Source organism: Mobula hypostoma, chromosome 11, assembly GCF_963921235.1.
Source record: "Mobula hypostoma chromosome 11, sMobHyp1.1, whole genome shotgun sequence".
Lineage (NCBI taxonomy): Eukaryota > Metazoa > Chordata > Chondrichthyes > Myliobatiformes > Myliobatidae > Mobula > Mobula hypostoma.
In genome coordinates, this window is record NC_086107.1 from 100,959,486 (window position 1) to 100,987,158 (window position 27,673).

Genomic DNA, 27,673 nt, shown 5'->3' on the forward strand with positions numbered 1-27,673 from the left:
CCGGGTTTCAATTCCACTACTATCTGTAGAGAGGTTGTGGGTCCTCCACATTTCAAAGACATACAGGTCAATAGGTGAACTGGTCACATGGGTGTAATTGAACACGGTGGGCTTACTGGGCTGGAAGGGCGTGTTATCGTGCTGTATTTCTAAATAATGTGCTCTCGGATATTGGGAGAAGGAAGGACGAAGAGAAAGGAATGCATATAGATAAAGTGTTGAGGTTTGCACTCAGTCATGATCCTGTTGGATGCAGAATTGGTATGAGGGGCTGAATGGCCAGCTCCTACTTCCTGTATTCCTACATTCTGCCCTTTACATCCAGAGGGTATCATGTTCTGTGCCTTCCTTCAGAGCAGAGTGGTCTCTCACTATCCCCATTGACAGCAGACTCTGCCCAGTATCCCAGCTAAAGGACCTTCATCCCTGTGTGCCTGAACTTGGGTTTGGGCTTCAAATGTGAAAGTGTGGTCTTTATTGATCCTGCCACTGACAGCCTTCCCTTAACCCCAGCGCGTGGTAAATTAGCTGTGCTCTGTTGCCAGCCTCTCATCTTCCCCTGAACTACGCAGTGATAGTATTGTATTTACTTAGAGATGCAGGACGGTGAGAGCCCACGCTGCCCAGTTCCGATTCAGGTTCTTTTATCACACGTGCGTGGAAAGATACGGAGAAACGCACCACTTGCATCAACAACCAACAGGGCTGAGGACGTGCTGGGGACAGTCCGCAAGTGTCGCCACACGTCCCGGGGGCACCAATGTAGCATGCCCGCGGTATGCCCATGTGACCGTTAGCCTACTAACCCGTATATCTTCGGAATGTGGGAGGGAACCAGAGTACCCGGAGACAACCCACACGGGCTCAGGGAGACGTACAGACTCCTTACAGACAGCGAAGGAATTGAACCAAGGTCATCAGTGTGGTAACAGCGTTACACTAATCTTCATGCAACCACACCACCCTGAAAGTAGTTTCAGTTTGCTACCATTCCTGGTAGAGTTTTACAGTGTATTATTAGTAATACTGCAGCTTCACTCAGCCTGTTCTGGGATCAAACCAGACGTTCTGCACTGATTGACACTGAGGTTGGAAGTGATGGTGACTGGAAGGATGTTTTCTGCAAGAATCAGCTTAATCTTGAAGTACGACAGTTGGGGTTCTTATTCTAACCCTGCTTCACATTCCATTCAATGAGCTTCCAATGAATACGTTAGTTTTTTTTCAAGGCATCCGCTAGTCTCGTGAGACCATGGATTTGCGCCTTGGAAGGTTTCCAGGGCGCAGGCCTGGGCAAGGTTGTATGGAAGACTGGCAGTTGCCCATGCTGCAAGTCTCTCCTCTCCACGCCACTGATGTTGTCCAAGGGAAGGGCACTAGGACCGATACAGCTTGGCACCAGTGTCGTCGCAGAGCAATGTGTGATTCAGTGCCTTGCTCAAGGACACAACGCGCTGCCTCAGCTGAGGCTCGAACTAGCGACCTTCAGATCACTAGACCAACGCCTTAACCACTTGGCCACGTTAGTTAGGCATCAACATTATTGTTGCTGGCGGGATCTGGCTTTGTACTGGATGGATGTCTCAACACTCACCTTTGCAGCTTCAGAGTGATTGTACCTGGGCAGCTCGGTAGTGTAGCAGTTAGCACCAGCCGTAAGAACGATTCCCGCCACCGCCTGTGAGGAGCCCTGTGACTATGTGGGCTTCCCAGGCACTCCAGTTGCCCCCTACATTCTGAAAGGCCCACGGTTTGGGTTCGTGAGCTGTAGGTGTGCCATGTTGGCACCAGGAGCAAATGACGCATTTTGACGTCGTGTGCCGAAGAAAGCTAACCTCTCGGGAAAATTTCGAATCGTCAGCTCAATGCAGCATGCGCATCTCTTTGGGAAGACTTGAGTTGTTAGTGGTGGGGTGGGGTGACCCCCTTTTGGGTCAGAAAGCTGTAGGGTAACTCTGGAGGTCTTCATGAACTGGTGAGGGTGGAGAAGGTGTTTCACGGTCAGAGATGACAAGGTGAGATCACCTCCATTGTACTGCTTGGAGATTGTTGAGGAAATGGGTATCACTATCACAAGGGAATGGTGAACGTTGCATTTTTAAATTTTAATTTTTATTCCTATCTATCTACCTATCCTGTCTGTCTAACTCTCCTGTCTATCTATCTGTCTATACATCTCACCTATCTATCTTGTGTATCTCTCTTCCCTCTCCCCCCATCTTTTAAATCTACTCCTCAGCTTTTTTACTGCAGTCCTGCCGAAGGGTTTCAGCCCGAAACGTCGACTGTACTGTTTTCCATAGATGCTGCCTGGCCTGCTGAGTTCCTCCAGCATTTTGTGTGTGTTGCTTGGATTTCCATCACCTGCAGACTTCTCTTGTTTCTCCTATCTATCTATCCATCTCTCCAAGCTATTCTATTGACATACAGCGTGGAGTAGATGCCTCAGGCCCATTGAGGCACACCGCCCTGATTTCACCCCGGCCTAATCACAGGATAGTTTACAATGACCAATTAACCTACTGACCGGTGCGTCTTTGGACTGTGGGAGGAAACCGGAGCACCCGGAGGAAACCCACGCAGTTACGGGAAGAACGTACAAACTCCTTACAGGCAGCAGCGGGAATTGAACCTGGTTCGCTGGTACTGTAAAGCGTTGTGCTAACTAGTACACTACCGTGACGCCCCAAAGGAGTACTTTAAGGGTATGCTAAGTAAATTCAAGAAGTGGAGTGAGAATGGAGATGGAAAAGGATGAAGGGGCCATGGAGGATAAACACTGGCACAAATTGAATGGCCCAATTCTGTAATGTACTGTTCACGTAATTCTGAGATATAATAATAACTTATTTACAGAGCAGTTTTCATACAGAGGATGTAGTGCAAAGTGCTTTACAGACTTGCAAATAAAATATAAGTATGATAGTAAAAGAGAAAAAGATGTTAGTTAAAAGCAGCAGTTAAATAAATAGGTTTTGAGTTGGTGTTTAAAAGTGTCAATGGAGTCGGCAACCCTTATAGTTTTAGATATTGAATAATGTGTCTTTCTGTTAGTAACGAGACACATGAAGATGAACCGAGGAGATACGTGGAATAGAAGGAGCAATGTGGGTACAGCATTATGCTTTCCTAGGGGATATTGACACACATATGAAATACATAAAGGTAAATTTACTAATCATATAAACTACTCAAAGAGTAACGCGCCATTACCTCAGTTCTCCTCCATCCTCAGACTGCAATCCCCCCCTTCCTCTGCCACCAAGCCCAATACTATTGGAGGATGGAGAGAGGATCCAGCACTGACAGAGACACACTCAAAGAACAAATGGGCAAATAGACGCCAGCAGGAAAAAGGGGATTAATCGTAGGGAATAGAATGAAAGAGGGAGGCAAGCTGACATTATTTTCTTCCCTTGGTATGCCTTTTGACCCAGAATGTTTAAAGTAAATGTTATTATCAAGATTCAAGATTCAAAAAGCTTTATTGTCATTCTGACCGCACATCAGCTCTGCAGGGCAGAATGAGACAGCGTTCCCCAGGAGCAGTGCAATCATATCATAACAAATGCAACACTAAGTAATAAACATAACAATAAATAGTAAAACACAACAGCCATATGTCAGTTAAAATCAGTTATAAGTGTCCAGTGCAAGTTAAAAGTGTCCAAAGCAGAGTCAGGTAGAGCAGCTATTTAGCAGTCTGACTGCCTGTGGAAGGAAGCTGTTTAGTAGCCTTGTGGTTTTAGTTTTGATGCTCCTGTAACGTTTGCCTGATGGCAGAAGAACAAACAGTTCATGGAGAGGGTGTGAGGGGTCTTTAATGATGTACCGTGTCTCCTGGAGGCATCGACTCTGAAAGAGGTCTTGGACAGAAGGTAGGGAGACCCCAAAAACCTTCTCTGCTCCCCTAACCACCCTCTGCAAGGCTTTTTTGTCGACAGCACTGCAGCTGGAGTACCAGCATAGACAATCCTGAGATTCATTTACTCAGCAAATCTACAGAATAGTAACTGTAACAGGATCAATGAAAGATCGACCAGAGTGCAAAAGACAACAAACTGAGCAAATGCGAATATAAATAACGAGATCATGAGAAAACGAGGCAAAGAGTCTTTTTTTAAAATATAATTTTTATTGAGTTTTCTTCCCCCCCCCCCGATATATATCCCTACCAGAAAAAAAAAGAAAATAAAAGAAAGAAGAAAGAAGAACTGCCTGGATATTGGAAGGTTTCCACATGCTCCATGGGATTCAAAATAAATTTAGTATATTTATTTATTACTTTCCCCAAGGGACCAACATCTTTATCATCAGAGCAACTAAATATGCCATCCTATCTTTTGTAAATAAGGGGGCCAAATATTCAAAAATGTATCATATTTATCTCTTAAATTATAAGTAATTTTTTCGAGTGGAATACAACTAGACATTTCATTGTTCCAACGATTCATACTTAAATATGAATCCGATTTCCAAGTAACTGCTATAGCCTTGTTGGCTACTGCCAATGCAATTTTTATGAATTCTTTCTGATATTTATTCAGTTTAAGTTTCGGTTTTATCCCTTCAATATCACCTAATAGAAATAATACAGGGTTATGTGGAAGTTGAGTTCCAGTAACTTGTTCCAATAAGACTCTTAAATTTATCCAAAAAGGTTGAATTTTAGAACAAGACCAAGTAGAATGTAAGAAAGTACCAATTTCTTGATTACATCGAAAGCATTGATCAGATAAGTTTAAATTTAATCTATTTATTTTTTGCAGCGTAATATATAATTGGTGTAAAAAATTATATTGTACTAATCTAAGTCGAACATTTATTGTATTTGTCATATTGTCAAAACATAGTCTTGACCAATTTGTTTCATCAATATTAATATTCAGATCCATTTCCCATTTTTGTTTTGACTTGTGGATTCCTTGTTTAATTGTCTGTTTTTGAATCAAATTATACATACAAGAAATAAATTTTTTTAATTTTTCCTTTTTGAATTAAAATTTCAATTTCATTGGGTTTTGGCAAAAACATTGTTTGACCCAGTTTGCCTTTTAAGTAAGCCCTGAATTGGAGGTAACAAAAGAAAGTGTTATTTGATATTTGATATTTATTCTTTAGTTGCTCAAATGACATCAATATACCTTGTTCATAACAGTCTCCTATACATCTAATCCCTTTTTGGTACCAATTATATAAAAGTTGATTATCCATTGTAAAAGGAATAAGTCTGTTTTGGAACAAAGGTCTCCTTGCTCATAAAGATTTCTTTATTTCATTATCAACATTTATCTTATTCCATAGATCAATCAAATGTTTTAATATAGGAGATTCTTTCTTTTCCCGTATCCATTTAGATTCCCATTTATATATCAAACCTTTGGGTGTATTTTCTCCTATCTTATCTAATTCTATTCTAATCCATGCCAGTTTTCGATCATTGAAGAAATATGCAATAAATCTAAGCAACACACATCAAAGTTGCTGGTGAACGCAGCAGGCCAAGCAGCATCTCTAGGAAGAGGTGCAGTCGACGTTTCAGGCCGAGACCCTTCGTCAGGACTCTTCAGGAACGAAGGGTCTTGGCCTGAAACGTCGACTGCACCTCTTCCTACAGATGCTGCCTGGCCTGCTGCGTTCACCAGCAACTTTGATGTGTGTTGCTTGAATTTCCAGCATCTGCAGAATTCCTGTTGTTTGCAATAAATCTAAGTTGATTTGCTTTCTAATAATTCTTAAAGTTTGGAAGTTGTAACCCTCCTAACTCAAATTTCCATGTCAATTTTTCCAATGATATTCTTGACATCTTACCTTTCCAAAGAAATTTTCTCACACATTTATTTAACTCTTGAAAAAATTTCTGTGGCAATTGTATTGGTAATGTTTGAAACAAATACTGTAATCTAGGAAATATATTCATTTTTACAACATTGACTCTACCCACTAATGTTATTGGTAGTATCATCCATTTATCAAGATCTTCTTGAATTTTTTTCAATAGTGGTAAATAATTAAATTTATATAAATTCTTTACATCATTATCAAGTCTTATACCTAAATACTTTATACCATTTACCAGCCATCTAAATTGGGTTGCTAATTGACATTGGCTATAGTCTCCTTTAGTAAGAGGTAAAATTTCACTTTTATCCCAATTTATTTTAAACCCTGATACTTTCCCATATTCATCCAATCTAGAAGGTAATTTATGTAATGAATGCTGTGGGTTTGTTAAGTAAATCAAAACATCATCAGCAAATAGGTTAATTTTGTATTCCTCCTGATTAACTCTAAAACCCTTAATATCTGGATCAATTCTAATTAGTTCTGCTAATGGTTCTATTGCCAATACAAATAAAGCAGGTGATAATGGACAACCTTGTCTAGTTGACCTTTTTAACTGGAATGGTGTGGAAATTTGACTATTTGTCACTACTTTAGCGTTAGGGTTAGTATTTAAAGTTTTAATCCAGTTTATAAAAGGTGTTCCTAACCCATATTTTTCTAATACTTTAAATACAAAATCCTATTCCAATCTATCAAATGCTTTTTCTGCATCCAAGGCTACTACTATACTCATCTCCTCCCTTTTTTGTGCCAAATGAATTATACTGAGTAGCCGAGTTACATTATCTGCCAATTGGCAAAGAGTCCTTAAGGTGAGATAATTGATCGTGGGAACATTTCAATGATGGGTCAAGTGAGTGTAGTCCTTTTATTCGAGAGCCTGACGGTTAAGGGGCAGCAACTGTTCTTGAACCTGGTGGTGTGAGTCCTGAGGCTCTTGCACCTTCCAAGCTGTTCCTTTATATTCCAACGCTGATGGAAAATACTGTACATGACTACATGCTGATTTATGTCCTTTACTCACCTCTGCTTGTGTGCTGCTCGCCAGCTTCATCACCCCGATTATGATGTCACGGTGTCCTCACTGTAACCTGCAGCTCTGGCCTGAGTAGTCTCAGCAAGCTGCTTCTCAGCACCGTACCAGGTGGACACCACAATGGAGATTGCTCCGATTGTGAGACAGATACTACCAGGAGGGGATTACCAGGGCTGGTGGTGCCACTCACAGCTCGGTCAATGTTAGTGGCCAGAATCAGTCCTGGTCTCCGTACAGAATAGCTTAAGGTAAGTTCTAGATTCCTACGTTCATACTTCAAGGAAGGGGGGGATCATGTGTTTGGAGAGGGTGCTAGAGAATTCAGTGATGAGGAGAGACTTATTTTCCATAAAATAAGGATAGCTAAGGGGGAGCTTTGCCGGAGATATTTAAAGTTATGAGGTATGTTCATAGCATTGAAAGGTAGAAACTGTTTCCACTGGTAGGAGGACCAGGAACCAGGGGATTTAAGTTAAACTGGAGAAGGAATGAGGAGATCTTTTTATTACAGTGAGCTGTTGTTCAATGGCCTTGAATGGAAAATCCTACAAAAAGTAGTGGATATGGCCCAGACCCTCACGGGTAAAGCCCTCCCCACAATTGAGCATATCCACATGAAACGCTGTTGTAGAAAAGCAGCATCTGCTGTCGGGAGCCCCCACCATCCACCAAGGTCATTCTCTCTCCTTGCTGCTGCCATCAGGGAGAAGGTACAGGAGCCTCAAGACTCTCACCACCGGATTCAGGAACAGTTACTACCCCTCAACCAACAGACTCTTGAACCAAAAGTGTAACTTCACTCAACTTCACTTGCCCCATCATTGAGATGTTCTCACAACCTATGGACTTTCAAGGACTCTTCATCTCATGTTCTGAATATTTATTGCTTATTTATTTATTTATTATTGTTATTTATTTCTTTTTGTATTTGCAATTTGTTGTCTTCTACACTCTGGTTGAAAGCCCAAGTTGAGCAGTCTTTCATTGATTCTGTTATGGTTATTATTCTACAGATTTAGATTATGAAGACACGCAGTCCCCTTTTATTGTCATTTAGTAATGCTTGCGTTAAGAAATGATACATTAATTATTTCCTCTGGTGTGATATCACAAAAACAGGACAAACCAAGACTGAAAAAACTGACAAAACCACATAATTATAACATATAGTTACAAACAGTGTAATGATGAAGAAAGTCCGTGAGCACAGTAAAGTTCAAAGTTTCTCAAATGTCCCACATCTCACGCAGATGGGAGAAGGAAGAAAAACTCTCCCTGCCATGCCGACCACAATCCGACTCTGAGTCATCTGAAAACTTCGAGCTCTGATCAGCTCTCCAACACCGAGTACTGAGCGCCATCTCTGTCTGAGCGATTCGACCTCTCTCTTGGTCGCCAAAAGCAGGCAAGGCCAGGGATTTTGAGGCCTACCCTCCGAAGGATTCCCGACCACACAGTAACGACAGCAGCGGACGGGCGTTTCAGAAATTTCTCCAGATGTTCCTCTGTGCTTTCACATCTATTCTCCATCAAATCAGAATTGTCCAGTTATTGAGTATGCCCACAAGAAAATGAATCTCAGGGTTGTATATGGTGACATACATGTACCTTGATAATTAATTTACTCTGAACTTTGTTGTAAACTAGAATTAACTACCCGGAAGGTAAAAGCAGAAGAGTTTCAGATGGAGCTGCATTAATAGTTTTCAACAAGAGCTGCAGATGGGGACTAATCTGCTTGCTGCAGAGCACAGTCAGCAAACAGCCTCCTTCCCTGCTGGTTCTACAAAAGCTGTCAGAGTCAGAATCAGGCTCATTGTCACTGATGTATGCTGTGAAATTTGTGGTGTTTTGGTAGCGGTACAGTGCAATACATAAAAAGAAAGATACGAAAAGTTAAATAATAAATATCAAAATAAGATAAATGGAGGGAAAACTGAGCAGAATAGTGAGGGAGTGTTCATAAGACAGAAGAGAATTAGGCCATTCAGCCCATCGAGTCTGGTCCTTCATTCCATCATGGCTGATTTATTTTCCCTCTCAACCTCATTCTCCGGCCTCCCCCCTCCCCCCCCCATAATATTTGATGCCCTGGCTAATTAGGAACCTATTAACCTCCGCTTTAAATATACCCAATGACCTGGCCTCCACAGCCATGGCGATGAATTTCACAGGGTCACCAGCCTGTTCACGGGTTCATGGACTGCTCGGAAAGCTGTCTGAAGGTGAATAAACTACACCACCTCCATTTACCGAGCTGAAGCACATTAGGCCTGCATGTAACCGACGCTGCAGTCTCATATCGGTGCAGTTTTGAATGGGTTGTGATTGTAAGCTTTCACCCAGTATTGCAGCGTGTGACGAGCCCGGCAGGATATCCAGAGGTCAAGCTGAGATCCGGGCTGGCACATCGGAGTGGAGCCACTGGCTCTCGGCACCAGAGACCCGGGTTCAGACCCGAGCTCCAGGGCCATGTGTGTGGAGTTTGCTCCTCCTCCCTGTGGCCCTGTGGGTTTCTACGTGTCATCCGGTTTCCTCCCACATCCCAGAGATGTTTGAGTTGTGGTCGTAGAGGCATAGAGCAGGGCAGCCCAGAGGCAAGCCCTTTGGCCTATCTAGTCCATGCCAGACTATAGCCCTGCCTGCTTTTTGGTCACCATAAGTTGTCCCTAGTGTGTGGGTGAGTGGTAGAATCTGGGGGAAGTTGATGAGAAGTTGGGGAGAGTAACGGGTGTAGGATTGGTATGAGCTTGCTGGAATGCATGAACTCTGTGGGCCGAAGGGCCGATTTCTGTGCTGTCTCCCTCTACGATTTTGTGCTCCTGCCACAGACAACAGCGGCTCTGAACTCCTTTGCTTGCGGATCACTTTGGAAGCAGGTGATGGGGCCCGCCACTGGGCTTGCATTGTCACCGAGGGCCTGGGCTCAGGAGAAGGAGGTTCATCAGCCACATGCATGCAGAGCAGTCTGCAGTACAGACCCGGCGATGGCGGGCTCTCTGGTACAAGAGGGTCCACATGTGAACCCCAAGCCATCAACAGAAAGAGCAAAGGGCAAACAGCCAAAGGACTGTAATGGTCAGCAGACTCTACCCATGATGTTTGTACAACTTTCTGCTTTACTCTAGGGTTGCCTTCAGTGCTCGTTGTCCATTGCCAGGGCTGAATGTAACTTAACTTCTCCCTTGTACAGCCAATTTGCTAATGTTGCCGGGTTTGTCGCGATTGTTTTGGCCGTTTTCATCTGGTGTGTTGCAGTGGTCCACTCTCACCATCACACCAGGCCGGCTGGTGGCGCAGTGAGATCAGCGCCGGACGCCGGAGCGAAGGTTCCCGAGTTCAAATCCAGGTCGGGCCACCCCCGAGTACGCTTTCCATCCATGCCGGGTTGAGTGTCAAGCTAGCCTCGTAAAAAATACAAGGGTCGAGTCAGGAACGTCACATAATGTGACCCGGTTAATCCTGACACCACGTGCTAGACAAGAATGGCTGAATGTCTGGTACGACACGCTTAAAAAAACCCATCACACCAGCCCAATGGTGTGTCCCCTGAATCTATGGCCTCTCAGGCCTCTGCAGGCTTCTGAAAGTTTCAGAGAACACAAATGTAAACAGGAGCCACAGAGACCAACACTGTGAGATCCTTGAGTAAATCTCCGTACTTGGGCCAGTGAGGGTCTGCCCTGCCCAGCATAGTGACTGAGATTGGACACAGTCTCTGCCTACACACGGCTGCAGTTGCAGGAGGGCGTGGAAGAAGATGCTCACCATGATCTGCCATTCCGACAGCACCTTCACTTGTTTCTCCCCACTGATCTCCCTCCGGAGAGAGTTAGAGACAGTTCCTTTTGGAGTTTACGTGCCATTTTAAACAAGTGAGCAGGGCCTGTCAGGACTTGTCTGCGGAGTGGGAGCTTGCTTGGGTTATTAGCAATTTAGCAAGAGCCAATAAAAAGAAGTTGGGTTTTAAAAGAGTGGCCATTGTTGGAGTGGGTCAGGGTCCGAGTGGGAGGTTTCGGCTCATCAGGTTTCAGTGAGAACAGGTGGAGACTAAGGGTACTAAGTCACTTGGAATAATTTATTTGATTGTTGAACCTAAGTATAACAAGTGTAGACAGGATGGTAGTTAAGGCAGTGGACTGCTCCTCCTGTAAGATGTGGGATTGCAGAGTACTTAACGGTCTCCCTGATGATTACATCTGTGGGAAGTGCACGGAACTTCAGCTTCTGACTGACAAAGTCAAAGATCTGGAGCTGGATGCACTCGGGACCATCCAGGAGGCTGAAAACTTCATGGATGAAACTTTTACTGAGGTGGTCGCACCTCGAGTAAAGGCTTCAGATAGTAGTTGAATGAGCACCAGGAGAAGTAAGGGGGGCAAGCAGTCAGTGCAGGTTCCCCTGTGGCCGTTCCCCTCAGCAACAAGTGCACCCTTTGGATTCTGCTGGGATAGGCACAGCAGCAGTAGCCAGGACAGTGGCACTGTGGTGGGCTCTGAAACCCAGCAGGGAAGGGTAACGTCAGGCAGAGTGGCTGTGATAGGAGACTTGATAGTTAGGGCGACGGACAGGAGATTCTGTGGCCATGAAAGAGATGCCAGGATGGTGTGTTGCCCCCCACCACCCCAGGTTCGATGGTCCAGGATGTCTCAGAGCAGCTGCAGAATATTCTCAAGGGGGAGGTGAGCAACCAGAGGTCATAGTGCACATTGGGTAGAAAAGAGGAAAGAGGCCCTGCACAGAATATAAAGAATTCGGAAAGAGACAGGACCTCCAAGGTAGTAACCTCTGAATTACTCGCAGTGCTAATTGCTAGTTGGGCAAGGAACAGGATGATGGAATGAGTGGCCGAGGAACGGGTGCAGAGGGCAGGGTTTCAGGTTCTAGGATCATAGGAACCTCTTCTGGGGCAGAGGTGACCTGTATAAGAGGGACCGGTTGCACCTGAACTGGAGGGGAACCAATATCCCGACTGGGAGGTTCGCTGGTGCCACTCGGGAGGGTTTAAACTGGTTGGCCGGGGGGCGGCGGGGTGGGAACCAGAGTACCAGGTCAGAAAGTGGAGCGATGGCGAGGAAGGTAGATGTCAGGGCCAGTAAAAACAGACAGGAGGAAAGTAATAAATATGATGGGATGGATAGTTTGAAATGTGTGTATTTTAATGCCAGGACTTTTATAGGTAAAGTTGATGAACTTGGAGCAGAGATCAATACATAGAACTATGATGTTGATGCCATTACTGAAACTTGGTTGAGAGAGGGACAGGATGCTTAATGTCCCAGGGTTTCAATGTTTTAGAAAAGATTGAGAGGGAGATAAAAGAGGTGGGGGAGTTGCACTACTAATCAGAGACAGTATCACAGTGGTATGCAGAGGGACATGATGAAGGGTTCATCCACTGGGTGTATATGGGCAGAACTTACATAGGACGTGTGCACTAACCCTGATGGGATAATACTACAGACCCCCCGTAGCCAGCAGGACGTTGAGGAACAATGCAGGCAGATTAAGGAAAGGTGTAAAAACAATAGGGTTGTTGTCATGGGGGACTTCAACCTCTAATATAAACTGGGACCTTCTGAGTTCAAGAGGCTTAAATGGGGCAGAATTTGTTAGGTGTATCCAGAAGGCTTTCTTAAATCTATACGTAGGTAATCCAGCAAGAGAAGGAGCAGGACTGGACCTGGTGTTGGGTAATGAGCCTGGCCAGGTGACCAACCTTTCAGTGAGCAAGTAGTTAGAGAACAGTGACCACAGCTCTTTAAATATAGATAAGGATAAGTACAGACCTTGTGGGAGAGTATTAAATTGGAACAGGGCAAATTATGAGAGCATTAGGCAGGAACTAGGGAGAGTTAATTGAGAACATCTGTTTTTGGGCAAGTTCCAAGGAACAGTATGTAAGGCTTAGGTAGCTAGAACCAAACAGAGCCTTTGAGGATTATAAAGAAGCCAGGAAAGAATTCAAGAACAGAATTAGAAAAACCAAGAGGGGCCATAAAAAATACTTGGTAAGTAGGATTAAAGAGAATCCCAAGGCATTCTATGCATACGTCAAGAGCAAGAGGGTGGGACTACTCGGAGATAAAGGGGGGTATATTTACTCGGATGTGGAGCATGGGGGTGAGATCCTTAATGAGTACTTTACTACGGAGAATGACCTGGAGGACAGGGAAATCAGTGCCAAGCATATTGATATGCTAGGGCATTTTAATGTAAAGGAGGAGGTTGTGTTGGGTCTCTTAAAGAACACTATCCCCAAAGCCTGGTGGGATAAACCCCAGGTTATTGAGAGAGATCACAGGGGTCTTGACCGATATCTTTGTGTCATTTCTAGCTATAGGCGAGGTCCCGGAGGACTGGTGAGTAGCTAATGTTGTTTCAATAGAAAGGAACCAGGGATAATCCTGGAAACTGTAGAACGGTGAGTCTCATGTTAGTGGTAGGGAAGATACTGGCGAGAATTCTTAGGGAGTGGATTTATGAACATTTGGGAAAGTGCGGCCTGATTAGGGAGAGCCTGATTGTACGGGATAAGTTGTGTCTTACTAACTGATTACTGATTGAGTTTTTCAACGGGGTGATGAGAGTGATTGATGAAGGTAGAGCTGTCGATGTTGTCCATGTGGATTTAGTAATGTGTTTGACAACATCCCTCATGAGAGGCTCATCTAGAAGATTAAGATGCATGGGATCTATAGTGAATTGTCCATTTGGATTCAGAACTGGCTTGCCCATAGATGACAGAAGGTAGTGATTGAAGAGACTTATTCTAGCTGGAGGTCTATGATAAGTGGTGTTCCACAGGGATCTGTACTGGGACCTCTGCTGTTTGAGCTGTATATAAATGACCTGGATGGATAAGTAAGTTTGCAGATAATGTTAAGATTGGTGGTGTTGTGGATAATGTAGAAGACTGGCAAAGAATACAGTGGGATATAGATCAGTTGCAGATGTAGGCAGAGAAATTGCAGATGGAATTTAACCTCGCTAAATGTGAAGTGTTGCACCTTGGCAGGTCAAATGAAAAGAAACCGTATGTTGTTAAAGGCAAGATCCTTAACAGTGTTGATGAGCAGGGAGATCTTGCGGTCCAAGTTCATAGTTTCCTGAAAGAGGCTGCACAGATTGATAGGGTGGTTAAGGAGGCACATGACTTGCTTGCCTTTTATTAGTTGAGATATGGAGTTCAAAAGTCAAACGTTTTGTTGCAGCTTTATAAAACTCTAGTTAGGCTGCATATGGTTCTGGTTGCCCCATTACAGGAAGGATGTTGAGGCTTTGGAGAGGTTTGCAGAAGAGGTTTACCAGGATGCTGCCTAGTTTAGAGGGCATGTGCTATCACGAGAGGCTGGACAATCTTGAGTTGTTTTCTCTCGAACGGCCCAGGCCGAGGAGAGATCTGATGAAGGTTTATAAGATTATGAGAGGCAAAGATAGAGAAGATAGACGGTATCTTTTCCAGGGTTAAAATTTCTAATACCAGAGAGCATGCATTTAAGGTGAGAGGGGGTAATTTCAAAGGAGATGCAAGGGCAAGTTTTTTGCACAGTGAGTGGCAGGTGCCTGAAACTTGCTGCCTAGAGTGGTGATAAAGGCAGATACATTAGGGACTTCTATGAGACATTTAGATAGACACATGAATGTGAGGAAAATGGAAGGATATGGACATTATGTAGGTAGAAGAGGATAGTTTAGTTAGCCAATTAATTGGCACAACACTGTGGGCTGAAGGGCCTGTTCCTGTGCTGTCTGTTCTACGAGGGGTGATTGATAAGTTTGTGGCCTGAGGTAGAAGGAGTCAATTTTAGAAAACCTAGCACATTTATTTTTCAACATAGTCCCCTCCTACATGTACACACTTAGTCCAACGGTCGTGGAGCATACGGATCCCTTCTTTGTGGAAGTGGTCCACAGCAGGGAAGATTGATAAGTTTGTGGCCTGAGGTAGAAGGAGATGAGTTATACAGCTCTCGTTTTGTGCACTTGCAGTTCAACTCTTTGAGTGATTATGCAGGAAGTTTGAAGTTAATAACTCATCTCCCTCCACCTCAGGCCACGAACTTATTAATCACCCCCGCTGTGGACCACTGCTGGAGGTCCAAGACACTGACTTCTACAAAGAAGGGACCCGTATGCTCCACGACCGTTGGACTAAGTGTGTACACGTAGCAGGGGACTATGTTGAAAAATAAATGTGCTAGGTTTTCTAAAATTGACTCCCTCTACCTTAGGCCACGAACTTATCACCCCTTGTATGTTCTAAAGCATCCTGTCTGGTTACATCGTGGCATGGTATGGCAACCGTTCTGTTCAAGACTGCAAAAGGTTGTGGACATAGCTTAGCACATCATGGGCTCTTCAGTAAAGGAGCCTGCGGAGTCAAAGACCCCACCCACCCTGGACTGTCTCCCATCTCCCTTCTCCCTCTCCCAGCAGGCAATACATACAAAAGCCTGAAAGCACATACCACCAGGCTCAAGGACAGCTTCTGTCTCACTGTTGAACAGTCCCCAAGTATGATAAAATGGATTCTTGATCTCACAATGTACCTTGTTATGGCCTTATACCTTATTGCCTGCCTGCATTGCACTTTCTGTCTTACTGTGACACTTTATTTTGCAATGTTACTATATTCCCTTGTATTTCTTCAATATACTGATGTAATCAACTGGTATATAGTATTTAGATGTTATTCAAAATAATGATTTTTAACTGTATCTCAGTACCAGTGATAATAATAAACCAACTTACCTATCTTTTGGGTGGCAGGGTGGAGATTCGTTTCTGCCAAAGGAGGTGTAAGGTGCTCCTTTCCTCCACTAGTCTGCAGGTCACCCTCGGGCAAGGTGTAGCACCTGCTTAGTCCCTGATCAGGGCCACGTGAAGTCATGGGAGCAGGTAGCTGGTGGTCGTATGAGAAGCTGGTGCGTATCGCAAGTCCTGGTTATGCGACTTATGCGACTGACGCCAGGCAGGCAATCTCTGAAGAGCATTGATAATGGCTGGGGTCACTTGCCTTGTAAAGACATTGCCCAGAAGAAGACAATGGCAAACCACTTCTGTAGAAAATTTGCCAAGCATAATAATGGTCATGGAAAGACCACGATTGCCCATGTCATATGACACGGTTCATAATGAATGAACAAACCTATCTCTGGGATGCTGGAGGAAACTGGAGTACTCAGGGAAAACGTGTGTGGTCACAAGGACGACATACAAACTCCACACAGAGAAGTGGAAGAGGTCAGGATTGAACTCAGGCTGTGGGGTAGTCGTTGCATTCTTAGATCTGGCCAAGGGGCTCCCTCAGCCTAGGGGCAATTTTCAGTAGTAAGAGCCTACTGGCTATACAGTATATCTTTGGGATGTAGGAAGAAACTGGAGCTCTGCTGACAACCCATGTGATCGCAGAACGTGCAGGTTTCACACAGACAGCAGTGAACCTGGGTGGCTACAGTTGTGAGCTAGCAGCTCTACCAGCTCTGTTACTCTGCTGCATTGGAACTGGATAACATTTTGCAAAGGTGCAGTGCTATGTTAACAGAAAAAGCAAGGCAGTGGGATAATTGGATCACTCTTCCTGAATGCTAACACAGGGACACTTGGGACTACTCAAATATTATTCACTGGTTGGAGCAAAATATTACAAAATGGCAGATAGACCAAGTAAGCCAAATAGAGTTCAATATAAGGAATTGTGAGATGGTTCACTTTGGTGCCAAGGAAGATATTTTCCAGTGTGGTATTGTGAACCATCAAAGGAAGAAAGATATTTAGGAATCCAAGGACAGATTCAATGAAAATTGTCTCACTAAGAAAAAGACTGTTAGAATATGAGCTTTTATCTTGAGAAGTTTGGAATACAAATAATGTCACGGATGTCCAGAGCTTTGGTTAAGGTAACTGGATGTTTTGTATTTACTTCTAGACACCAGTTCACAGGTAGGAAAAGTCTTCACCAATATCAGGCCATGGATAGGTTGTATGAATTTGGCAATGAGAAGATTGGAGAATGGGCTAAAGTAACAGCAGTGGGATACAATGAATTAATATACAGGGCATCTACTTTCTGTGGTAGGACAAGTTTAAAGCAGAAGAACTACAAACACAAAAAAATTCTGCAGATGCTAGAAATCCCAAGCAAAATGCTAGAGGAACTCAGTAGGTCCATAAGACCATCAGACAAAGGAACAGAATTAGGCCATTCAGCCCATCGAATCTGCTCCGCCATTCCATCATGGCTGATCCCGGATCCCACTCCGCCCCGTACACTTGCCTTCTTGCCATATCCTTTGATGCCCCGACTGATCAGGAAGATATCAATTTCCGCCTTAAATATACCCATGGTCTTGACCTCCACCGCAGTCTGTGGCAGAGCATTCCACAGATTTACTACTGTCTGGCTGAAAAAGTTCCTCCTTACTTCTGTTCTAAAAGGTCACCCCACAATTCTGAGGCTGTGCCCTCGAGTTCTGGATACCCCCACTACTATTGGAAAAATCCTCTCCACATCCATCCATCTCGTCCTTTCGACATTTGGTAAGTTTCAATGAGATCTCTTCCCCCCTCCCCACCTTCTTCTAAGTTCCAGTGAGTACAAACCCAAAGCTGCCAAATGCTCCTCATTTTTAACCCCTTCATTCCCAGAATCATCCTTGTGAACCTCCTCTGGACTCTCTCCAATGACCACACATCCCTTCTGAGATATGGGGCCCAAAACTGTAAAGGTCAGGCAGCATCTATGGAGAAGAGTAACCAGTCAACGTTTTGGGATTGATGAAGGGTCTCGACCTGAAACGTTGACTGTTTACTCTTTCCATAGATGCTGCCTGACCTGCTGAGTTCCTCCAGCATTTTGTGTGAGCCACAATGTAATTAGATATTGCACCTTTGCATGAAGAGTTGCATAGTCTAAAACTCCTTTTCCTCAAAAGGCCAGTTAAGTTTTCATTCTCAGTTGGATAGCGTTTTGGGAGCTCATGGTGCCAGTGTTGTGCACCAAAAGCATTGAGGGAGAGATTAACTGGTGGAACTGGGTGATGAAATGGATTCTGCCGCGTTTCTCCAGCATTTTGTGTGCGCGTTGCTGAAGAAGGGCTGAATGGTTTCCTCCTGTGGCTGTGATTGATCTTGGCTTTTGCTTTGAAGCTGGCAGGCGGAATCGAGAATGCACAATCCATTGACCAGTCAGATCCGCAGGAAATGGTCAGCGGACTCATCCTCTCGGGTAAGCAGCATTCCAGCCCTCCTCCCACCCCCCCACCCACCGCCTGGATCAGGGGGAGCCATCGCTGCCTTTAACAGTTGCTTATTTTTCCTAACCCCACAGATCTCGGAGTTATCCAGTACGGCGGGGTCCAGGGGCTGCCTGTTAAGAGGAGAGTGGACACCGGGGTCCAATGTCTCCACACTGCAGGGAGAGAGCAGGAACAGGGACCTGCACACCGAGAGTCCAACTTGGGCCCAGTCGTGCAGCAGAACCAATTCAGTGGGCTCGCGGGGTAATGTCAAAGTAACATTGTCTCTTACAGATGACAAGATTCATCCAAGCGGGATTTCATTTAGGTTGGAATAATTCCTTGAATCCCAATGCCATCCACCCTACAATTAGGATATTCTAGCCAATCATGCTCTTTTGCTCAGTTCTGGGCAATATATATACCTTCTCTTTCTTCTGTTGCTGCTTTTGTATCTGGGCTTCCATCAGAATCTTCTCTGGTTCCTCAGACTTCAGAACATGTTCTTCTTCATCTTGTTCATTTATTGTGTTGGGCACGTGGCCAAGTGGTTAAGGCGCTCGTCTAGTGATCTGAAGGTCGCTAGTTCAAGCCTCAGCTGTGGCGGCGTGTTTGTGCCCTTGAGCAAGGCACTTAACCACACATTGCTCTAGTGTCTGTGCGAGGAGTGGTGCCCCACACAGACTTCCAATCTGCGCCTTATAAGGCATGAAAATGCCCGACGCAGGCCTCTTGAGTTGGCGTTCCCTCTCCTCCCCCCTTCTTCATCCCCTCCTTTCTTCGATTGAAACCAGTGCTTCCCACTGTTCCACACACTGTCATTATGCCCCCAACTCTTCAGAATAGCTTTCCTTCCATGGTCCTTCTTCACTTCACAGAATCGAAGGCAAGTTGTTGAACTGGTTGGGGATCTGGCCAACAGGGGATGATGGGCAGGGATATTGGCAGGATGTGACAATGTGTTCTCCGAGAATCTGCACTGAGACTGCGCTGTTCACTGTAATAACACATGACTCTGATGATGGGCTAGTAACTCACTAGTACAGCGATCTACATTTTAAAAAATCGGTCCCCAGTACACAGTACAGATTCCAGTTGCTTGGCTCCAAAGAGGGCGTGATTGAGAGACTGGGAAACAATGGGGCAAACGGATATCCTAGTAGACAATTATGAGGTTACTTGCATTGACCAGACTACTTTCTAAATGGTCAAAACATGAATGCAGTGGAGGTCCAAAGAGATTTGGGGATTGCTCACTTCACCGCACACTGACTTTTCCGGTCTCCTTTTCCCTACGACACCATGGATGTGATCTGAGCCGTACCTTCTGGAGGTGTGATCACCCGCAGCAGTAAAGCCTCTCAGTTGGTACCTGCTGAATTTCCTGTAGACACCATGTGACCATTTGCACAGCTAGTGGTCTGTAGCGACTCTGGTGGCTGCCCACGCTCGGCAGCTCTGAGCTTGAGAGCCCACGTGAAACGTCCTGAGTCTCACAGAGTGAACCAGAAATGGCAGGCCAGAAATTGTCAAACTGTGCCGCCATTTACATTCTGGGGACGTGACAGTGGCTCATTTGGTCGAGCCGCTGCGTCACAGACCCAGAGGCCCAGATCCGATCCTGACCTGAAGTGTCGTCTGTGTGGAATTTACATATTCTCTCTGTGACTGTGTAGGTTGCTCCCAGGTGCCCCAGTTCCCTCCCACATCCCCGATGTGTGGGTTGTTGACTTACTCATCCATAGTACAGTATATTGTTAAAGGGGAGTGAGATTGGAGAACTTAGTGAGGGAACTCCACAGCCTGTAGTCAGGGGAACAAAGGCAGAGCCTTTAAAACTGAGGGGATGATGGGCAGGAGGCCAGAGCACTGACATCTTGGAGTGTAAAGGAAGAGGTTACAGAGCTGGGTGCGGACTGGTGTGGAGGGACAAAGCCAAGACTGCGGTTCCTTTAGCTGGATCTGACGATGTGTATGGTGTTTGGAGGGAGGTGGGCAGCCGGTCTGACTGTGTTCTCCTCTCCAGCAGGCACAGAGCTGGTGAGCGCTGAGCGAGTGACTGGCCGCAAGCCTCGGGTGGAAAGTGGGTACTTCTCCTTGGAGCGAGCAAAGTCAGACTCTGTCCACAGCCAGTCCCCCGACGGGCGCCGTGCTGCAGAGGCCCGGAGTGCGGGAGGAGGAGGAGGGCTGCTCAACCTCGGCCGGCTCACCTCGTCCCAGAGCTCCTTTGAGTCGGGGTCGAGCTGGGGCACAGCCTCCACCGTGGGCAACCCGGAGTCCAGGCTCCTCCGCAGGGACTACACAGCACTGGCGGACATCCCAAAGCCCAAGAGGATCATCGGCCGAGAGAAGCTGGAGCAGGACTGTAAACAACTGGGGCAGAGGACGCGGACGCGGAGCCCCGGGCGCGAGGAGGTGGAACGCTTGTTTGGGCAACAACGCAGGTTGGAACGATTGTAACATCTGTCCCCCGCGATTTATGTGCCAGGCAACTGGTCAGCCAGGGGTCCATAGATCCCTTGCTTAAATGGTATTGGTCCATGGCACTCTTTGATTTAGACCAAAGAGTGGCCTTATTGTGGTGTCTAAATCATTAGAAGTGGTTAAAAGAAGAGGGAGGGTTCATTTGTGGGAAGTTAAAAACCAGTTGTAAATCTGAGACAGACATTAATAGACAGCAAATATTGCTTCGCTGTTCCAAAATAGCGCAAGGATGTGCCAGGCAGAGACGGTTTAATATCAGCGGTGGGAACGTATTTAGGGATTATGGTCAGAGAAAAATTTGGCAAAGTTGTAGAGAATGAAAGCGAGGCAGCACATAATGGCTGAAGGGGAATCGTGAGTGATGAAATGTTATGGTAAGGCTGATGAAGAGAATGGAGTGGATGCTGCCTATAAATTTTCAAGGGGTGTTTGATAAAGCACCACCTCAGCAGGCTAGTTAGCAAAGCTGCAGGTCAGATTAAAGTTTCAGAAGCAATATGGATGAGGAACCACCCCAGTGCAGAAAGCAGCGGTGGGTTAACGTTAAACAGGGTAAAGCGTGCAGACGCTGGAGATCCAAAGCAATGCACACAACATGCTGGAGGAACTCAGCAAGCCAGGCAGCATCTATGGAAATGAATAGACAGTCAACGTTTCGGGCCAAGACCCTTGTTCAGGACCGATCAGGAAGGGGGAAGGGGCCAGAATAAAAAGGTGGGGGGAGGGGAAGGAGGCTTGCTGGAAGGTGTTTGGGGGGAAAGGTAAAGGGCTGGAGAAGGAGGAATTGATAGGAGAGGAGAGTGGACCATTGGAGAAAGGGAATGAGGAGGGGACTCGGGGAAGTGATGGGCAGGTGAGAGGTGGTGAAAGGCCGGAATGGGGAAAAGTAGAAGAAGTTAATGAGTTTCAGACTGGAAGTGGGGTGCTTCAAGGATACACTTAATATTAATGGCTTAGACTGCAGCTGAAGGGCGAAACTTCCAAATCTACAGCTGACAAGATTTGGAAGTACGGTAACCAGCGAGGAGAGTTGTAAAAGCATGAGAGAAGATGTAGATAGGCAGACTGAATTGGTAAACGTGGCCCATGAGAGTTAATGTAGCTGGATAAACTGATAGAGTTTGACACTGAGAATAAGGAGAGACACTGCAGTTTAAGCGGTGCCATTGTAGAGGTTGCACCAAACAAAGGGAACTGGGTAAATGGGTAGAACACAGTGAGTGAGCAGGTGGTTCAGGAAATGGGGCCCTAGGCTCCAGAAGCAAACTGGGAGGGTATGAATGGCATTCTGACTGGATGCATCAGCATCGTATGGGGGGGGGGGGTGCTGCTACTGCACAAGTTTGAAATAAGTTGCAGAAACTTATAAAATTGTTCAGCTCCATCATGAGTACTATCCTCCCTAGTATCCAGGACATCTTCCAGGAGCGGTGCCTTAGGAAGGCAGCGTCCATCATTGAGGACTCCCACCATCCAGGGCATACACCGCTTCTGATTGTTACTGTCGGGAAGGAGGTACAGGAGCCTGAAGGCACACACTCAGTGATTCAGGAACAGCTTCTTCCCCTCTGCCATCAGATTTCTGAATGGACATTGAACCCACAAACACTACCTCACTACTATTTTTTATTTCTGCTTTTTTCACTGCTTATTTTGGCAACGATTTTATATATATAAAAAATTCTGATTCTGATTCCGATTAGGCGACAATTGGAGTATCATGTCCTAGTGGTAAGACTGTGGATTTGGGTACAGAGAAGACTTGCTTGAATGGTTCTCAGAATGAAAATTTCCTTTCCAGGTTTGGTTGGGGAAGCTGGAGGCAAAGCTTTGAGATATCAGGCAATGGGAAATCAAGGAAAATGTTAACTTGGGATGTACTTATGATTTGGAATTCAATGCTTGTTGTTAATTCAAAATGATGTTACGAGCGCTATTTGCAGGGCTGAAGAAGAGTGGGACTAACAGGGTTGTTTTATCTTGAGCTGGCATAGACTAGATGGGCCAAAAGCCCTCCTCCGAGAATCACAGAGAAATGCACGATTCAGGTCCTTCAGTTCTATGAGTCTTTGACGAATACAGTACCCAGCCAGCTCGTCCCAATTTTCTGCATTTGGCCCATATCCCCCCAAGCCTCTCACCCCTCCATGTACCCGTGCAAGTGTTTCTTAAATCATTCTATTGTACCTGCCTCAACCCCCTCCTCTGGCAACTCGTTCCATATCCTCACCCCCCCCCCAGTGTGAAGAAGTTGTTGTTCCTGCGCTTTAACACAGGGACTATTACTGATGCCCTATGCTACAACATTTGTTTGATACTCTGTGGATTCAGAGAAGTGTCTTCGCCCCAGCATGGAAGGAATGTGTGATCCCCTCCTCTCCTCCCTCCCGATGGAGTCATATCACTCGGAGATATTTGAAGGACATCTAGGTAAGGCAGCAGAGTGCGATATTTTTCAGACAGTGTTGGACACAGTAGCTTTGAGGAAGGCATGTGTGGTGCAGTGGACCCGTTGGGCAGAAGGTATTCCTTCTGTCCCTCAGAAGTTGGAGTGCCAGGTGCTTTTCTAGATAGAGCTCCAAGGGGTCCTCCACCATCATTTGCACTGCCCCTTCCCCCAGTACCCTCCCTCCTGGTGCCTGCACAGACACCGGTTGGTAACAGGATGGGGTGGATAGGTGGGGGCTCCTTGCTTGCTAATTTTGGGGCAGTTGGGCCTTGCGAGGTATGTAGAGATGAGGGAATCATGGAGCACTGGTGTTTATAAACTGGACTGGGTCACCTGGCCCATTAGTTCCTCCCTTCTGGTCCGTCAGCTCCTCCCCTGGTCCATCAGCCCCACCCCCTGGTCTGTTAGCTCCTCCCCCTGGTCTATTAGCTCATCTCCCCTGGCCTATTAGCCCCTCCCCTGGTATGTTTGTATATTAGCTCCTCCCCCAGTCTATGAGCTCCTCCCTCCTGGTCCATTAGCTCCTCCCCCAGTCCATCAGCTTCTCCCTCATCTCTTCATGGTTGGATGTTGAGACAACATGGGCTTGGTGTTAAAATTGCATTGCAGCATTAATAACCTCAGTGGGCTCACTGGGCATCTTAAATCACCCCCGTCTATAGGGAGCCATGAATTATTGCTGTAAATGTTACGACAAGTGGCTACATTCCAAGATGGAATCTTTATTTCATCGTTTTGGTTTTAATCTCTCCCCCAGTTCTCTGCAGCCTGTTAGGGGAGGGTTTAATCTGATAGTGACAGCTATCCAGAGGAAACTGGTTTTGCCACCAGCAAGAACATGTGTTGTCAGTGCAGAGTAACAGAAGTAAAAAGCTCGCCATTTAACAAAATACACAAATCTGTGAGGCGTGGAGAGTCCCAGTTCTCAGTTCCTGCTATGGCTGACCAGAGCTTGTAGAAAGGGACAATTCATCCCCTTGACGGAATGCTGGCTGTTCATACAAATTCCCACTGGGTGTGACTTCTGAATCCCTATCCACCACCATTTGCACACTACATGACAATCTCTCATCTACCTTTTGTTTTGTTTGCCAACTAGAATCAGAATCAGGTTTAATATCACCGGCGTGTGTCATGAAGTTTGCTGTCTTGCAGCAGTAATACATTGCAATACGTGGCAATAAAAGCTATTAATTACAATGAAAAGCATATATAAAAATAATTAGAATTGCAACAAGAGAGAGAAGAAGAAATAGTGAGGTAGTGTTTATAGGTTCATTGTCCATTCAGAAACCTGATGGCGGAGAGGAAGAGGCTGTTCCTGAAACACTGTGAGTGGAGCCTTCGGGCTCCTGTATCTCCTCCTTGATGGTAGCAATGAGACTAGGGCATGTCTGTGGTGATGGGGGCGGGGGGCGTCTTTCATGATAGGTGCTGCCTTTTTGAGGCATTGCCATGTGAAGATGTCCTCAATGCTGGGGAGGCTGGTGCCCATGATACCAGTGGCTGAATTTACAACTTCCTGCAGCTTTCTCCTAGATCCTGTCTAGTTCTGCGCCACCCCCACCCCCACATACCAGACGGCGATGCAGCCAGTTCTCCTTAGAGTCCTGCTGAAAGGCCTCAGCCTGAGATGTCAACCAGTCCTGCCGAAGGTCGCAGCCCAAATCGGTGACTGTACTTTTTTTCCGTGATGCTGCCTGGCCTGCTGAGTTCCTCCAGCATTTTCTGTGTGTTGTTTGGATTTCTGACACCTGCAGATTTTCTCTTGTTAGTTCTCCTTAAGTTTATTTGCTTTTCTTTAGATTAGTGGTTGCCAACCTTTTTAAGCCCAAGATCCCCTACCTCGGCCTTAGTGAAAGGCAAGATCGACCTACTTAATAGTTTAGAGAAAAAACAGCTCAGATTGTACTTCCAACTTGAGGCTTTTTATTTGGGCTAATTGTAATTGAATTACATAAAATGCTTTCGTCAAACTTTCAAATTAATTCAACCAAGAAAACACTGTAACTAGCATATCAAACAGGCCATAGCTGTCTTTCTTTAAGAATATTACAATACCTCATACCTTTAATTCTAAGTTTAATTATTTAATTTTATTTCAACACGAAAAATAAATGAATAAAAATTGACTGTTGCACTCAGTGTGGTGACTGGGGCTGAATACTTTCTTCTAGTTCCCTGAAATTTGGCTCAGTCAGCCAGTCTGTGAGGTGTCTGTCAGTAAGACAGCTCCTGTACTTAGATTTAATGATTTTCATCTGTGAAAATGCAATTTCACACAGCTAAGTTGACCCGAAGTAGGCAATGACTTTTAGTGCACATGTGGTGAGATGAGGAAATTGACAAGCCCCCAGAAGTCACTGTCCCTTGATCTAGCTTTAGGCTCGATATCATTTTGCAAATCAATTATTTCCATTTCAATAGCACTTAGCACACCAAATACTTGCTGGAATTTGGCTGCTATCTGTTCTATATCGATTGGCAGAAATGGGTTTGAAATAAATGCAGCAATATCTTTCATGACGTTTAACTCCTCAAAACGCCGATCAAATTCTATTGCCAGTTTGTCTAGGTAAGCACAGTACTGCTCGGGCCAAAAAGCATTTTTTTCCTTGATGGCCTGTAACATTTTCTCCAAGTTGGGAAAGCGTGTCAGCCTCCTGTTCTTGAAATTTGAAATCCAAACACCGAGTTTTGCCTTAAATGCATTTACTGCGCTTATCATGTGGGGCAGGTGTTGGTCTTTTCCCATGAGCTCATTGCTAAGTGCGTTTAATTTAGCCATTAGGTCTGTCAGGAACCCTAAATCCAGTAGCCACGCATCATCTGACAGTCCCTCGTGCTCCTCGTTTCTTGTCGACAGAAAAGTCTTTATCTCAGACAGCAAGTCAAGATATCGTTGCAGCACTTTCCCGCGACTCAACCACCGAACATCAGCATGAAGAATTATGTCTTCGTAAGCGGCATCGAGCTCATCCAATAACGCCTTGAATAAGCAGTGCTGAAGCACTTTTGCTCGAATCAAGTTTATCAGTTTGACCACCAGTGTCATTACATGAGAGAAGTCCACGACCTTCCCAGCCAAGACCTGCTGATGAATCACATAGTGATAATCCAGGAAGCTGGGAAAATCAGGGTCATTACGGCACAGTGCTATAAAACCAAGGCGCACACCGTGCATTGCTGGGGCCCCATCAGTAGTAATTACCTCCAGTTTATCGATGGGGATGTCATTTTCATGGACATTTTTTTAAAACTCATTGTGAAATATCCTCACCTCTCGTTTTCTCCTTTAAGTGCAAAAGAGTGAGGAAGTTGTAAAATCCTCGAAAGCCATTCTAACAAATACAACAAGCTGAGCTGTTTGCAGTGGGAAAAGAGAAGCACAAAAACCAGGGAAAGCAACTAAGTGTGGGTTAAAAACGACTCACATATGCGCTCCAGGGGTAAAATTTGCTTTTGCATCAAAAGGTTTATCAGGAATAATGTATTTGTGTATTTCTTTTTCTTTTTTTTTTGGGATCTACTGGGAAAGTCTCAAAGATCGACCGGTCGATCGCAATTGACTGGTTGGCGACCACTACTTTAGATAGTTTATCGTGATTATTCTATAAAATCCATTTATAATTTTGTTCGGTTCTATTATACATTCCTTTAGCCGTCTGTGCTCCAAGCAGAGTGCTACAAATTCCCCTAATCTCTCTATCGTTAAGCCACCGATCTGGCAAATCTCCTCTGCACTCTCCAAGAGTTGCTGAAGTGTGGGGATCAGAACTGGATCCATTGCTGATCTGAGAGATGCACACGGAAATCCGATATACCTTCCTTGTATTATACCCTGTTTATAAAGCTAAGGATTCTGCCTTTTTCCTTTAACCAGCTTTTCCAATGTGTCATTCGGAAAATATGATTTAAAAAAAAATCTGTCTCTGACTGTCTCCCACAAACAAGTGGGATTTATTCCACCCAGGAAAACAGCTGAGGCTGAAGAAATTAAGTAGTATAAAAATGAGCTGTGTGTTTAATTGGAAGGAGATTAGATGTCACAGAAACCAGGACAGAATGAGCTGGTTGTAATGACCCAGAATGTCTCGTGGTGTGCCTAATGAGATGGATTTTTTTTTGTATTTCAACTCAAATTCTTTTTTGTTTCCCTTACAACTTCCTGGATATGTGGGCGCCACGGCAGCGTAGCAACTAGCGTTACAGCTGGGGACGTTCCTGAGTTCAGGGTTCAATTCCAGCACTAGCTGTAAGAAGTTTGTACATTCTCCCCATGAGCTGCATGGATTTCCTCCTGGTGCTCTGGTTTCCTCCCAAAGACCAGTTAGGTTAATCGATCATTGTAAACTGTCCTGTGATTAGGCCAATTAAACAGGTGGGCTGCTGGGCAGTGCAAATCATTGAGTTGGAAGGGCCTCTCTGAATAAATACTAAATTAAAGACAAATTTTAAAACCCTCAACGAGGGCAATGGATTCTCGATGTGATCAGAGTCGTATACAACACGGAAAAGGGCCGTTCAGTCCGCTGACCATCAACCACCCATTTACACAAATCCTATACTATTTACATTATTTATCCTCTCACATTGTTATCAACTCTTCCCAGATTC

General features: G+C 45.2%; 1 protein-coding gene across 12 annotated transcripts in view; it reads left to right on the top strand.

The window, feature by feature from the left end:
- Positions 1 to 27,673, top strand: part of triobpb (TRIO and F-actin binding protein b) — a 305,286-nt gene that overhangs the window by 53,730 nt on the left and 223,883 nt on the right. For 11 of the 12 annotated variants that reach the window (XM_063062679.1, XM_063062675.1, XM_063062672.1 and 8 more), the window contains exons 3-5: positions 18,035 to 18,113; positions 18,216 to 18,387; positions 20,150 to 20,567. In XM_063062679.1, coding sequence (XP_062918749.1) covers positions 18,035 to 18,113; positions 18,216 to 18,387; positions 20,150 to 20,567 — 669 coding nt within the window. The remainder of the gene's footprint in view (positions 1 to 18,034; positions 18,114 to 18,215; positions 18,388 to 20,149; positions 20,568 to 27,673) is intronic. The other variant, XM_063062673.1, reaches the window with a different exon arrangement.